At 48.7% G+C, this 12,500-nt stretch overlaps 1 protein-coding gene across 5 annotated transcripts in view; it reads left to right on the top strand.

Moving 5' to 3' along the window:
• Positions 1–12,500, top strand: part of ATPSCKMT (ATP synthase c subunit lysine N-methyltransferase) — a 245,604-nt gene that overhangs the window by 127,639 nt on the left and 105,465 nt on the right. The window contains exon 5 of one of the 5 annotated variants that reach the window (XM_040493917.1): positions 10,562–10,899. The exons of the other annotated variants lie outside the window; for them this stretch is intronic. Within the exon in view, the coding sequence (XP_040349851.1) occupies positions 10,562–10,822 (261 nt within the window). The 3' untranslated portion in view covers positions 10,823–10,899. Of the gene's footprint in view, positions 1–10,561; positions 10,900–12,500 lie in introns of those variants that run through there. 5 annotated transcript variants of the gene reach the window in all.

Here is a 12,500-nt window from a genome sequence, read left to right as displayed (position 1 = left end):
CCTTATTCTTGGACTTCTAGCTTCTGGAATTGTGAGAAAATAAGTTTCTATTGTTTAAGCCACCTATTATATGGCATTTTGTCATGACAGCCCAAGCAGGCTAATATGGGATCCGATTTATCACCTGGTATAAATCTGCATCATTTGGTTTAATTTGCACTTCTGTATAGTGATTCATACAAGGGCAGAAAAATACCAAGCTATTCAAGTCTCACCTATTGATCATAATTTGCTAAAATAGAAATGTATTTTGGGAAGCTTTCTATTTGAGGTGGATGGGAACCTTGATAATACAAAGTTCACCAAAGAACCTTAAGCAATAGTTTGAAGTGGTTGAATGATTTTAGGGTATGTGGTTCTTTACGGGCTGATAGGGAGTTTTCAGATCACCCACTTTTTGTTGGTTTGAGGCATGGTATAGGAATTGGGTCATCATGTTATGAAAACCAGGTTCAGAATGGAAGATCCACCTGGATAGACCACCCCAAGATGCGTGAAGAGAACGTAATGGGTTGTACAGCCCATGGCTCTACCCATGTTGGAAGGCAACTTTACAGTCTTTCAAGTGCTTTTGTAGACATGATTTCAGTTGATTTTGCCAACATGCTAATAAGGTAATAAGGTAGGTGGGGCAGGTGGTATTGTCCATGTACTGGTTAGCTTTTGCTGTATAACAATCCACTCTGAGTTATTTATTCTCATGGGTGGCTCAGCTAGGTGGCTTTGCTCATCTCAGTAGCATTTGCTCCTGGGGACTGGGAGTGGCTTTGACTTGGCTGGAGAAACTTTGTTGGGACACTTGGCTGTGCTCCACTTGTCCCTCATCCTCTTCACGGGGCTTGCCCAGGCATGCCCTTCCCTTGGTGATGGCAGAAGCTTAAGAAAACAAGTGGAAGTGTTCAAGGTCTCTTGGCATAGGCCCGGAACCAACGAACTCTTATTTCTGTTGTATTCTGTTGACCAGAGTCACATAGCTGAGTCTAGAGTCAGCATTGGAGAGGATTACCAAGTTATTTGGCAAAAGGTGGGGATACAAGAGGGGTAAAGAATCGGGCCATTAACATATCAACTACCACACCCCACTTTACAAGTACTGAAGCAAAGGCTTAGAGGTGAAGTGACTTCTTCAGGGCCTACAGCTCCTTGGTGGTCAGTCTAGGAAAAAATCCCTTCTTACCCATCCATCTAGTGTGTTCTCAAATGACAAATGTGACCCACAGGGGAACAGTGGGTTGGTTATAGTTCTGTTATGGTGCCTGGTGGCAGTGAGCACTTGAATAAATTCTCTGGAAAATAGATTCAATTTTTTAAAAAGCCTTGGCTGTCAAAATCTGATTTCCTGGTTGAATGAAATGGCTTTGTTGTTCAGATCCTTTGAGTCTAAATTTATTTTACATGAATTTACTTAAGAAATTGATTATAATTCCCTCTCCATTTGATGCTGCGGGGGGTATAATTGGAAGTTAAGAGAGAAAAGACAGAAACAGCTTTCAACTATTCACATACCACCTAAAATTTGCAGGAGGGTAAAAAATGTAGGAGACTTCAAGGCAACTAGGCGGCGTTAGCCTCTTTTGGGGTGTAACTAACCTGGGTCTTGTCTAACATCAATGCTCATTGGGAATTTTATCCATTTTGAAAAACAAACTCAAAGAATTTTGGCTACTTGTCACTCTTCCCTCCCCACCCCTTTACAGGCTTTTAGCACATGTTTCTCGAGGAGAAACTTGAGGCTGTGCACTGTCTTTGCTCCATGCCATTCAAGATGAATCCTGTCTGCCTCTCTCTGTGTCTCTTGCTGTCAGTGAGGGAGGTACTGATACGGTCAAGTCTCCGTTTGTTGTCAGGTGTTTTTCACTCACTCAAATCCCATGAGAATCTCCTTGAAGAGGAATGTCTTTGGGGATTTGGGTCAAATCTTTGGCACCAAAAGATCCTGGGCACACGGGATCTTACCTGAGGTGAGCACTCCCATTTGTAGCTAAGAAGACATTTGGAAATTGTGACTTAAAAGTGCATCTTAATTTTATTGAGGCTAGACCAGGCTGGAGGAAATGTCCAGTGATAAGGACATCTGTGACACACATCAGATGTTTGGGGTTGAGGCCCCTGGGAGGGGTGGCTTTTTTATACAGGGCATCTCAGGACAGCAATGACAATGTGGTTGACTCCTGGACTGTGGGCCTCCATGTTGTGTTGGAGAAATGAGTTCTTTTACCAGTCAAAGTTCTTTTGTACCAACCATGGCCCATCATCAACATTTGGTTCTAGCAGCCTGCGGTTCTGCTTGTCCATTTCTACATGGTATTTATGTTGCCACCGGCTACTCTAGTAAGCTTGCCATGGATATGAATGCAGGTAGTGGGGGTGATGGGTGATGGTGTTGTGGCACGAGTTTGCCCTTGGCAGCTTGAGTTCTGAGCTGCTTTCTTATCCTGTCTTCACTCCTTATTCTCTTCTGTTTCCGACCCTACCCTCTCCAGGTAGAGGAGCTTTCGATCTGGTTTCTGTTCTTTCCCCTGGGCTAACTGCTTAGCCCGTTTTCCTGACCATGACCTCGCCCCCTCTTGATAATGACGCTGACCACCCATCCTTATCTCTGACGCCTTTAGCTTCCTTGCATGCACACCTTCACCTCAACCAGCCAGGGGACCCTCCTGATCCAAGGGAGGTGTTCTCACGAGACCCGACTGTGCTCAGGTCTGGTGAGGGTTAACTGGATCCTTCTGATCTCTCTTGTGTCCAAACAGTGTTCTCGTCCAGGAGCCTGTAACTCCAGCCTTCTTTATTCCATCTCAGATACCCCTTTGCATCCTTGCTTTGCACATATGCCCATTGTCTGCGCTCCTGGTGTCCCGAACATCTGTTCCACGGAACCTACCACACTGTTTTGTCGTTGTGTGTCTTTACCCCAGATGTAAGCTGTGTAATAGTAACAGCTCTCACTCAGCAAATGTTCTTAGTGGACTGTGATGGCTAATTTTATGTGTCCACCTGACTGGGCCTTGGTACCCAGGTATTTGATCAAACACGGCTGGATGTTGCTGTGAAGGTACTTTTTAGATGAGAGGAACATTTAAATCAGGAGGCCTTGCGTAAAGTAAGCGATGTTCCGTGACTTCCATAAGGCAGGTGGGCCTCATACAGTCAGGCTCCAGAGAAGGCCTGTTAGCCTACCCTGCAGATTTTGGACTTAGAAGCTCCCATAATTATGTGAGCCAATTCCTTGAAATAAAACATTTGCTCCCCCCAGTCTACACCCTATTACTTATGTTTCTTTGGGGGATGCTGACTGAGGGCGGATATATATTATCTCATTTAATACTCACGGCAGCCTTTTTAGGTGGGTGTTATTATTCCCATTTGAAAAGTGGATAAAGAGAGTCATGGAAAAGCCAAGGAACTCGCACAAGACCACACAGCCAGTAAGCAGCAGAGATGGGAATCAGACTGGCGCTTGCTCCGTGCTAAAGCCGGTGACCTCACATGACTGCTTCCCTCTGCCTTGGAATCTTCGTGGCTTCTCCAGTGCCTGCCGCTGAGTAGGAGCCTGGTAAATATGTAAGCAGATGAGTGAAGCCACAGACTTTGCTGTATTTCGTTACCTCTTTCTCTTACAGACAACCAAAAGAATTTGCAGGTACTATGTAGTACCCAAGACTTTGTAGTGTATACAGATCTGTAAAATCTCGATCTCCAGATCGTTGTGCCTTCCTCTAGATAAAAGTGCGATAAGAAGTCGGTTGGAGAAGTCACGTGTTATCCTTCGGCTGTGATTTGCTAGACAGCATGCTTCATGACCGTCTTTAGGATCCCGGCGAGGATTTTACTAGTGCCTTCCGTCCCAGCTGTGGTGGATACGGTGGACTGGCCCCCACCGTCTCTTCCGGCTTCCTTCTGGAACGCACCTTCCAGGACTGCAGCCTAGAAGGCTGAAGACCACATCCCCAGCCTCCCTACAAGCTCTGGCTGTGAACGTGAGTTGGGTTCTGGCCCTCAGAGCCTGCTCACTGAGGCTTGGGAGGCGCGAGGTGCCCGTGCAGAGGGCCCCTCCTGCTGCTGCTTTCGTGTTGCTGCTGTCGGGGAGGGTCACGTGACGGGGTTTGCTGCAGGGGTGTTTCCGGTGCTTTCCTGGCCTCACAAAGGTGGCGACCTCCCGGTGGTGCTGGCAGCTGGCTCACTGTTCCGGCGTCACTTTTTCTGAAGGTGGGGGACCTCAGTGTGGCAGCCTGTGCCCCTTGCTCGGAGCAAGAGGGGACAAAAGCTCCCCGTGGCGAGGTGAGGTGTCCCAGGGCAGACCTTCATCCCCATCTCCATCTGCGGCAGAGGTGGGGGCTCCCATAGGGGCCAGTTGGGCATCTCTCTGTGAGCCTTATTCCTGATGGCCCAGCTCCACCTTCCAACCCCTCTGACGACTTTATAGGAACCTAGTTCCCTGTATGAAGTCGTGTTCTGCTTAAAATAGCTCGAGTGGTTTCTGTTGCCTGTAAATGAGTGTTGCTTGATGTGGCAGCCTTAGCGGCTCTAGAAATGTGTCGTCGGGCCGTTTATTGGCTCATTAGCGGGTTTTCCACTTTTAGCTTCAACGTGCAGCCGAAGCCTGTGTGGTTACCTGCCACGTTCATTGGAAAGAGGTGGGAACGGAAGGGAGTCCATGGAGAGAACTTTTACCAGAGTGACCTGAATCTGAATGACCTTATCAGAGAGAAGACTGTCCCGTGTCCCTTCTGGGGGCATTTTCTCTGGCTCTTACTGCCATTGATTCCATCTGTATCGAAGTCTTCTCTTCCCTTTATTGCTCCCCTTTTTGAACGTTTATTTTATTACTTTTGAGCAGGGGGGCGGGGAAGAATGCAAGAGGGAGAGGGGCAGAGAGAGCCAGGGAGAGGGGGACAGAGGATCCCAAACAGGCTCCCTGAAAGCAGCCAGCCTGCTGTGGGGCTCGAACTCACGAACCTCAAGATCATGCCCTCAACCGGCTGAGCCACCCGGGTGCCCCTCTCTTGCCCCTTTTAATCCCTGAATGTCCACGTTTTCTTTTAAGCGAGTTAATCGGGAGCTCACTGCTACATAAATATTTCTACATAAACCCGCCATTGCTTACTTCCGGGTACAGAAAAATTATCCCGATGCCCAAATCATGTATTTCTGTCTTGTGCCATTTCATCCCAGGCCAGTGTAGATGGTGTTTTGCCAATTTTACTGTGGTCACTTGTCAATTAAAGAAGTAGAACAATTATTTTGGGATTAAAAAATCATGTCCTAAGGTTATACTCAGAACTGTGGAATTTTAGCTCCTGTAGGGACCTTGGTCATCATGTGGAGTCTGTCTTTCTTTTCACTTTGAAGATGAGTAAACTGAGGGCCAGAGAGATGTATAGGGAAGTTCTCCCCATGCTCACAGGCTAACTGTTGGCAGAACTGGGCTCAGAACATGGGGTTACAATGTTGGGGAGTGTTCGGCCCACCACATCGTGTGGCTGGACTCATAAACAAGGCTTTGGTTTAAACTGTTTATTGTGTATTTGAGCATGGGCACATAGCAAGGGAAAGATGCCCCCCAATATTTTGTTTTATTACCTGTTTTTGCTACATGTCCATGTGTTAATTGAGATACCTTTCTAATCATAGGAAGTGGCTTTCGGGGGTTCTTTTTAAGCAGGACTGCTACAATGCTAAACTCAAATTTAGTACATAAACATTTGCTAAATATTTAAAATAAGTGGTTAATTTTTAACCATCGAGTTTTTGGCTATTAATTATCATCATTATTTATTTAAAGAGCAATGGCGGCATCTAGGTTCGTTTAAGGGAAATCAAATGTCATTATTAATAACAGGTCAAGGGCAAGTTGGCTCCATTTTCTCTGATTACATGCTGAATGTGCCAGAAGGTATGTAGAGCTGTGTTATCCAGAGAAAGTGGCATTTCAAGGGGGTGACCGCTGAACCCATAGCAAGCCATCCATGGTCCAGTTGACTTTGTTGAATTTTTAGAAGATGAGAATTTAATGAATTCCAGATGGGGAGATTATTAGTTCTTAAATGTTTTAAATCTTCTTTACAGAGTTGTAAAGCCACACTGTCAGGGTTGGTCGGAGAACCAGAACCAATAGTAGGAGATTATCTATCTATCTATCTATTTATCCATCTATCTACCTGAAGAGGTTTATTATAAGAAATTGGCTCCTGAGATTATGGAGGCTGATGCGTTCCTAGATCTGCAGCCAGCAAGCTGGGGTCCCAGGAGACCTGTGGTGTGGTCCTAGTCTGGCATGTTTGAGACCCAAAGAGAGAGTGTATTTTAGACTGATATCTTAGCTTGAAAGTAGTCAAGCAGGCAAAGTTTCCCTTGTTTGAGGAGGGTCAGCCTTTTTGTTCTCTTCAGGCCTTCCACTGATTGGGTGAGGCCCCTTCACAGTAAGAAGGGCAATCTTCTTTAGTCAGTCCTACCACAGCAAATGTTAATTTCATTCAGTAACATCCTCACAGACACATCCAGAATGATGTTTGACCCGATGTCTGGATACCCTGCAGCTCATTCAAGCTGACGCATGGAATGAACCATCGTAAGCGCCACATACGATTGAGAGTTCAGTAAAGGCTGTCTGAGAAAGCTGAGTTTCCCAACGTTGAAATGTTTGGGCAGGCAGGACAATGTTAGGATGGAGTGTCAGAATCCCACCTGCCAATAAGAATGATGGTCTTGGCTTTCTACTTCTTTCCACTGATGGATACATATGCCAATTCCATGTGTTACATGAAGTCCTGGGTAAGGTGCTGCAGGGGACGGCAGAGGACAGGGCCCTGCTCCCCAAAAGTTTTTAGTCCTCTGGGGGGTGGCAAGACCAATACGCATGACCCAGACAAAGAACAATGAACAAGTGGCAGCGAAGGTGCTTTGAGAAGGGAGAGAGGCCAGCGTGGTTCTCAGAGCTCATGCTTCAATGTCTGGGGACATTAGTGATTGTCACAAGTGGGTAGGGGTGCTACGGCTGTTTAAGGATGCTGTTAGACATCCTACAATGCACAGCAAAGCCCTCCGTAACAAAGAATTGTCTGGCTTACGATATCAACGGCACCAAGTTGGAGAAACCCTGGTGTAGGCTGGAGCACCAAGGCTGGGCTTTATGGAGCGAGTGAGATTTAATTTACTTTTCGACTCATTCATTCTCATAATCGTTGAATGTTTGTCTAGTGCCTACCATTCTCCGGTGTCTGTTTTGTCTTGAGGCTGTGGGAGGGAACCATCAGAGTAGTTCTATGGACATGGGTCTTACAGGTTCATGGGAAAAAGGAAAATTTAGAAAAAAAATCAAAATAAAGTGCAATGATTATGTGGGTGGGTGCAGGGTGCCGAGAGGACACATCTTCGTCTTCCTTAGAAGGTCAGGAAAATCCTGCCAAAGGGAAATAGGGCTTTAAAATACAACTTGGAGGGGCGCCTGGGTGGCTCAGTCGGTTAAGCATCCGACTTCGGCCCAGGTCATGATCTCACGGTTTGTGAGTTGGAGCCCCGCATCGGGCTCTGTGCTGACAGCTCGGAGCCTGGAGCCTGCTTCGGATTCTGTGTCTCCCTCTCTCTCTGCCCCTCCCCAGCTCATGCTTGCACTCTGTCTCTGTCAAAAATAAATAGACTTAATAAAAAAAAAATTTAAAAATAAATAAATAAAATACAACTCGGAGGGAGCTGGCCACACAAATGAGATGGGAGTGGGTATGGAGGGCAGGGAGAGGGGCACTGTTTGAAGCCCACAGCGCAACTTACGTCCAAGCTGGGAGGTGAGGGAGAGGGTGGTACGTACAAAGAGAAGAACAGAGAAGGGAAGCTCGAGAGGAGGCAGAGCCTGCGTCTGGGGGCACCTTGAGTCAGGCCAAGAATTCGGGTTTCGTCCTAGAGACAGTAGAAAATATTTGTCTTTGAAAGTTTTAAGGCAGCGGGGTGTCAGGATCAGATTTCAGTTCTGGAAACTTCACTCTCCACTGCAGTGCGGAGGTGAGAGGAGAGGAGGACAAGGGCGCCATCAAGGCTGGTGCGGAGCAAGACAGGGTGTGGGCTCATAGGGTGGGCACGGCAAAAGCAGACAGACTTGACGGCTGCTGAGGAGGCAAGAGAAAGGGCACTTAGTAGAAAGCGAGAGAAGGGAATCAAGGAAGGCATCGACATGTTTGGTTGAGACAAGTGGGTGTTTTGGGGTGCCATTTCTAGGGTGCACCGGGAAGGGTGCACACTCCTTTGGTAGTAGTTGGAATCATGTGAGTTCCAACGTGGAATGATACTGAGTTCAGTTTTGGATACACGGAGTTTGAGCTTCTAGAGAGGTATTCCATTAGATGCGCCAGTTAGTTCTGAGAGCTCTGGGCCGGAGGCAATCATCTGAGAATCGTATGGTTGATGAGACTGTAGAGTGAGAACAGGAGAAAAGTGCTCTTAGAAATGGCAACATTTAGGGGCGCCTGGGTGGCTCAGTCGGTTGAGCAGTTTCGGCCCAGGTCACGATCTCCCAGTTTGTGGGTTCGAGCCCCGCGTCGGGCTCTGTGCTGACAGCTCAGAGCCTGGAACCTGCTTCGGATTCTGTGTCTCCCTCTCTCTCTGCCCCTTCCCTGCTCGTTCTCTCTCTCTCTCTCTCTCAAAATAAACTAAAAAAAAAAAAAAAAAAAAAAGAAATGGCAACATTTAAGGACAGGTGGAAGGTGAGGCGCTTGCAAAGGCTTCTGAAGGGGGACCAGAGGAGTGGAAGCAAAACCAGAGGAGGGTGCTGTTGGGGAGACCAGGGGCGACTGATCTGGGGGCGGAGAAAGGAATGCTCTGTGCTCTCCCACGGCCGACTCTTGCTGCCAGGGGTGAGTTCACGATGTTCAACAACCGCCACAGCACGGGTGCTCACCCACCCACCAGAATGACCGCGGATGGTGTCGTATGAGAGCTTTCTGATTGATAGCCCACCCGGCTGTAGCTCTGGTGGGCATATCTCCCAAATAAAGAGGTAGGACAGCTTGCTGGGACATTCCGTCTGGGCGGGAAGAAACAGGAAAATCTGGGACATGTCATTGTTAAGGGGTGACCCACGCCTGGAAGGATGATGGTTCATCGAGTCGTTTGGGATCAGGCCTGAAGCAGAGTCGAAGCCGCTGTCAAGGTCACTTGAAGGTGACCTCGGTGAGGGTTTTCAGACCTCCCCCACACCTCTGACGTGCAGATGTTTATACCTGTAACCTAATTTGGGGCACTTCTGCAGAAAATTATCAGCGAGAGGGAATAAAATGCGTTGAAAAGATAAAACTTTCTATACATTTTAGATAGTGTGTAAGTCTCACCTAGCAAGACACTTCCATTAGCACACACACACACACAAAAGGCCTTTTTCAACAAGATGACTGTCACAAAGAAAAAAATGTAGACAGTCAAATGATTTATTTCCCCATCCGTATTGCGTTTATTCACGGGGAGATTCACCTTGTGAACTAGTAATTTTCTGGGCTAAGAAAAAGAAGCAGGGCTGCTTTCTTTTTAGGGAATGGCGATTTTTTCTTTTTTCTTTTTTCTTTTTTTTATGGTGGGTTTCTTTTGGCCTAAAAAAATCACCTAAGTCTGTGGCTTTGATATCAGGGAAAAGGCTTCCTTCAATTGCTTTAACCTTTTTCAAACAGTGACCTGTTGGGATAAATGTTCTCGTGCTGAGAATCAAGGTTTTATCCGATATCTAAAGTTAGGCGGGCAGAGCGGGATTGCAGGCCACTTTCTTGAGGTGGCTTAAGAGAAATTCAGGATCTCAGATGGAGAGAAAGAACTCCGATGAAAGATCAAGTTGAAGACTCATACTCTAGGCAATTAAAGAAGTAAAAAGACAAACCCCGCTCTTATGCCGGGGGGTGGCTGACACCAGAACGGGACCAGCATTGGACCAGGAATGACCAGCACAGAGGAAGGGTTCTGACAGATTCTTTCTTCCCTTTTGGGGAAACACTGGAGGCCAGTTCAGGCAGGGAGGTGTGGGCAGGCACGAGGGTGGGGCTGTGTGGGTCTGTGTGGCAGGGTTTGGTGTGGGGGGGGTCAGAGAAGTTAGAACCGAACTCAACGATTTGAGGTCCTTGGATTTGAGGTCCTAGAACCGAACCTCAATGATTTGAGGTCCTTGGATTCCAGTGGAGGCACGAGTGATGCCCCCCTCTCCCTGCATCCCATCCTCTTGGTGATGCTCAGGGCCTCTGCTCAGGTATCCCCACCTCCCCTGTTCCTCCAGCCCCTTGGGTTGCTTCTTCGACCAGCTCACCCCCCAGCCCTGCACTCGCACAGCCTCTGGCGTCTGTGACCCCCGTGGGGCTAGCAGGTCATTAACTGTCTTGACCCGGACTTAGGCTCATGTGCATTGTTCTTTTGTCCTTTGCTCATATTCATTTTCTGTTCTCCTTCTACCTGGCTGTGGATTTCCTTACCCATCTGTATCTCCTGGACCCTGACCTTGGTCAGGAACGATTTGGGGATTTTTTAGAATTGCTTCTATCACATGCCAATGCCTTGAAGTGGCATTGGTGACAAAACAACATTTCATCCCTTCCAGGCATCATGCAGAGTCCAGAAGAAGTATCGTGCATTCCAGAATGTCTATCGTCCTCCCCAGCGGGCACCTCTGTGGGAATTCAGGTGTGTAAGTGGGGAGCAGAGAGGAGGATGGGGACCCAGGCTTCGTGACCAGTCCCGTACACACAGCACATACAGAGGGCTTACCTCCCGGAGCGGAGACTGCCCCCCACTTACCCAGAATTCCCTGCAGGGAGACCGGGCCGCGGCGCTGGCAGGAGGGGTGGGGAGAAGCAGTTAAACTATGCCACGTGTCCTCTCTCCCCTGGCTGTGGCCACCTTGCCGGGCACCCTCTGGATGGCATACGTAGCCCCACGATGGTGGAGCAGCTCTGACCCCCTTGAGCAAGAAAACCTTTGTGATGTGAGCCCACGCCAGAGAGTCTGGGTTTCCTTGTGTGGTATCGCTGGGCTGCAGCTGACCCCTTCTCTTCGAAGGTCTTTTCCAGAGTGACCTGAATGCACGTGTTCCCCGGGATTGACTGATACCCGTATTCAGCTCTCTACCCCCGGTCAGGATCTGGGATTTGTACATCTGCACGCGTGTCCGCGACGTCCTCACTTGTGTCTTCCGTGGCGCGGGCTTCGGAGCCTGTTGACTGGTCGGAGCCCGGGGGGCGGTGCTGGGAGCTGTGTGGAAGCTGAGCGGAAAACCGGTGTGTGTCTCCCGTGAGCTCCCAAACTTGAGGTTCTGGCAGACAGTGCGCTGTTCTCTCGGGTCGACGTTCTTCGGGGCGGGGGACACGCACTGGCTGACTGTCCGGGACCCTTCCCGTGCTTCCACGTGGCACTCACCTTTCCCGTGAAACGCTGTGCTTCCTCTACACACTTCCCAGTATAATGAACGCGGGTCGGGATGGAGCCTAAGGGCGATTCTTGGATACCAAGGGGCTGCCCAGGGAACTTGGCTTCGGCAAACACCCTTAAGGAGCAGGAAGTCCCGAGGCTGGATTTTGATGACTGCTTGCTCTTCTGCTTCCCCAGTTTAGGGACCCAGAATTCTGAGAGTCCTTTTGCTTCTGATGGGGAGTTTGGACTATACTCTCTCTCTCTCTCTCTCTCTCTCTCTCTCTCTCTCTCAGCTTGATGAATGAGTTTATTATTGTCTGTATATGAAAAATCTTCATAGGGAATTGCGGCTTGGTTTATCAGCTCTTAGCAGCCTACTCGGAGGTGTAAGGAAGCCTGGGTACTTCTGAATTACCCGATCGTTCTTCGGGGCAGGAGGTATTTTGGGATGGCTCCACCTCATCTTTTTAACCTCTTTCTTGGGCTTCTTCTCATAGCCTTCTCTTGTACAGCGGTGCGAGCTCTCTCGTGCGTCTCCCCCGCCGTGTCTGGAGCCCACCGTTCTTTGTGCACTGGGGGAATTGTTTCTGGAAGCAGCTTCGTCTTCTTCCATGAGGCCACACGCAGAGCCTGCAGCGTTCTGATCCGTGGCGTGCTTCCGATGTCCTTCTACATTGAACCCCTCGCCTTTCCAGTCGTGACGGGGGGAATCATTTGGTGCCGTGAGGGACCAACAGGCCTCCACCCACAGCTCCAGAACTTTATCTGCAGGGGCAGTTGTGGCAAGCCCTCCGTCCCAATGTTAGGTGAAGGGACCAGCTTGACCATCAGTGCCATTCATGTCGTATCCATCTCCAGTCCCCTCCACTTGGCCTTCATAGGTCTTATCCGTGCCAACCCTAGTGAGAAGCCTGCTGGCCAGCGGCAGGTGGACACAGTATGCTGCAGTATAACCTGTCAGGCCAGCCTTCACACCGTAACTTTGGGAGTTCATGAGCATGAGCTGCACAGACTAGCAGGTCTCCTTCTGCACGGGCATAAGCCATCTGACAAACGATATCCCTGTTGGTCACACGAGCGATCACCCTGTATTTACGTGTGTTGTACCTATTTTTACCCTGAACTACCAC

This window comes from Herpailurus yagouaroundi, unplaced genomic scaffold (genome assembly GCF_014898765.1).
Source record: "Herpailurus yagouaroundi ecotype Mexico unplaced genomic scaffold, PumYag 29, whole genome shotgun sequence".
In the NCBI taxonomy this organism is placed as follows: Eukaryota; Metazoa; Chordata; class Mammalia; order Carnivora; family Felidae; genus Herpailurus; species Herpailurus yagouaroundi.
The sequence above is the reverse complement of the archived record's forward strand: the minus strand, read 5'-3'. Positions and strand labels throughout refer to the sequence as shown.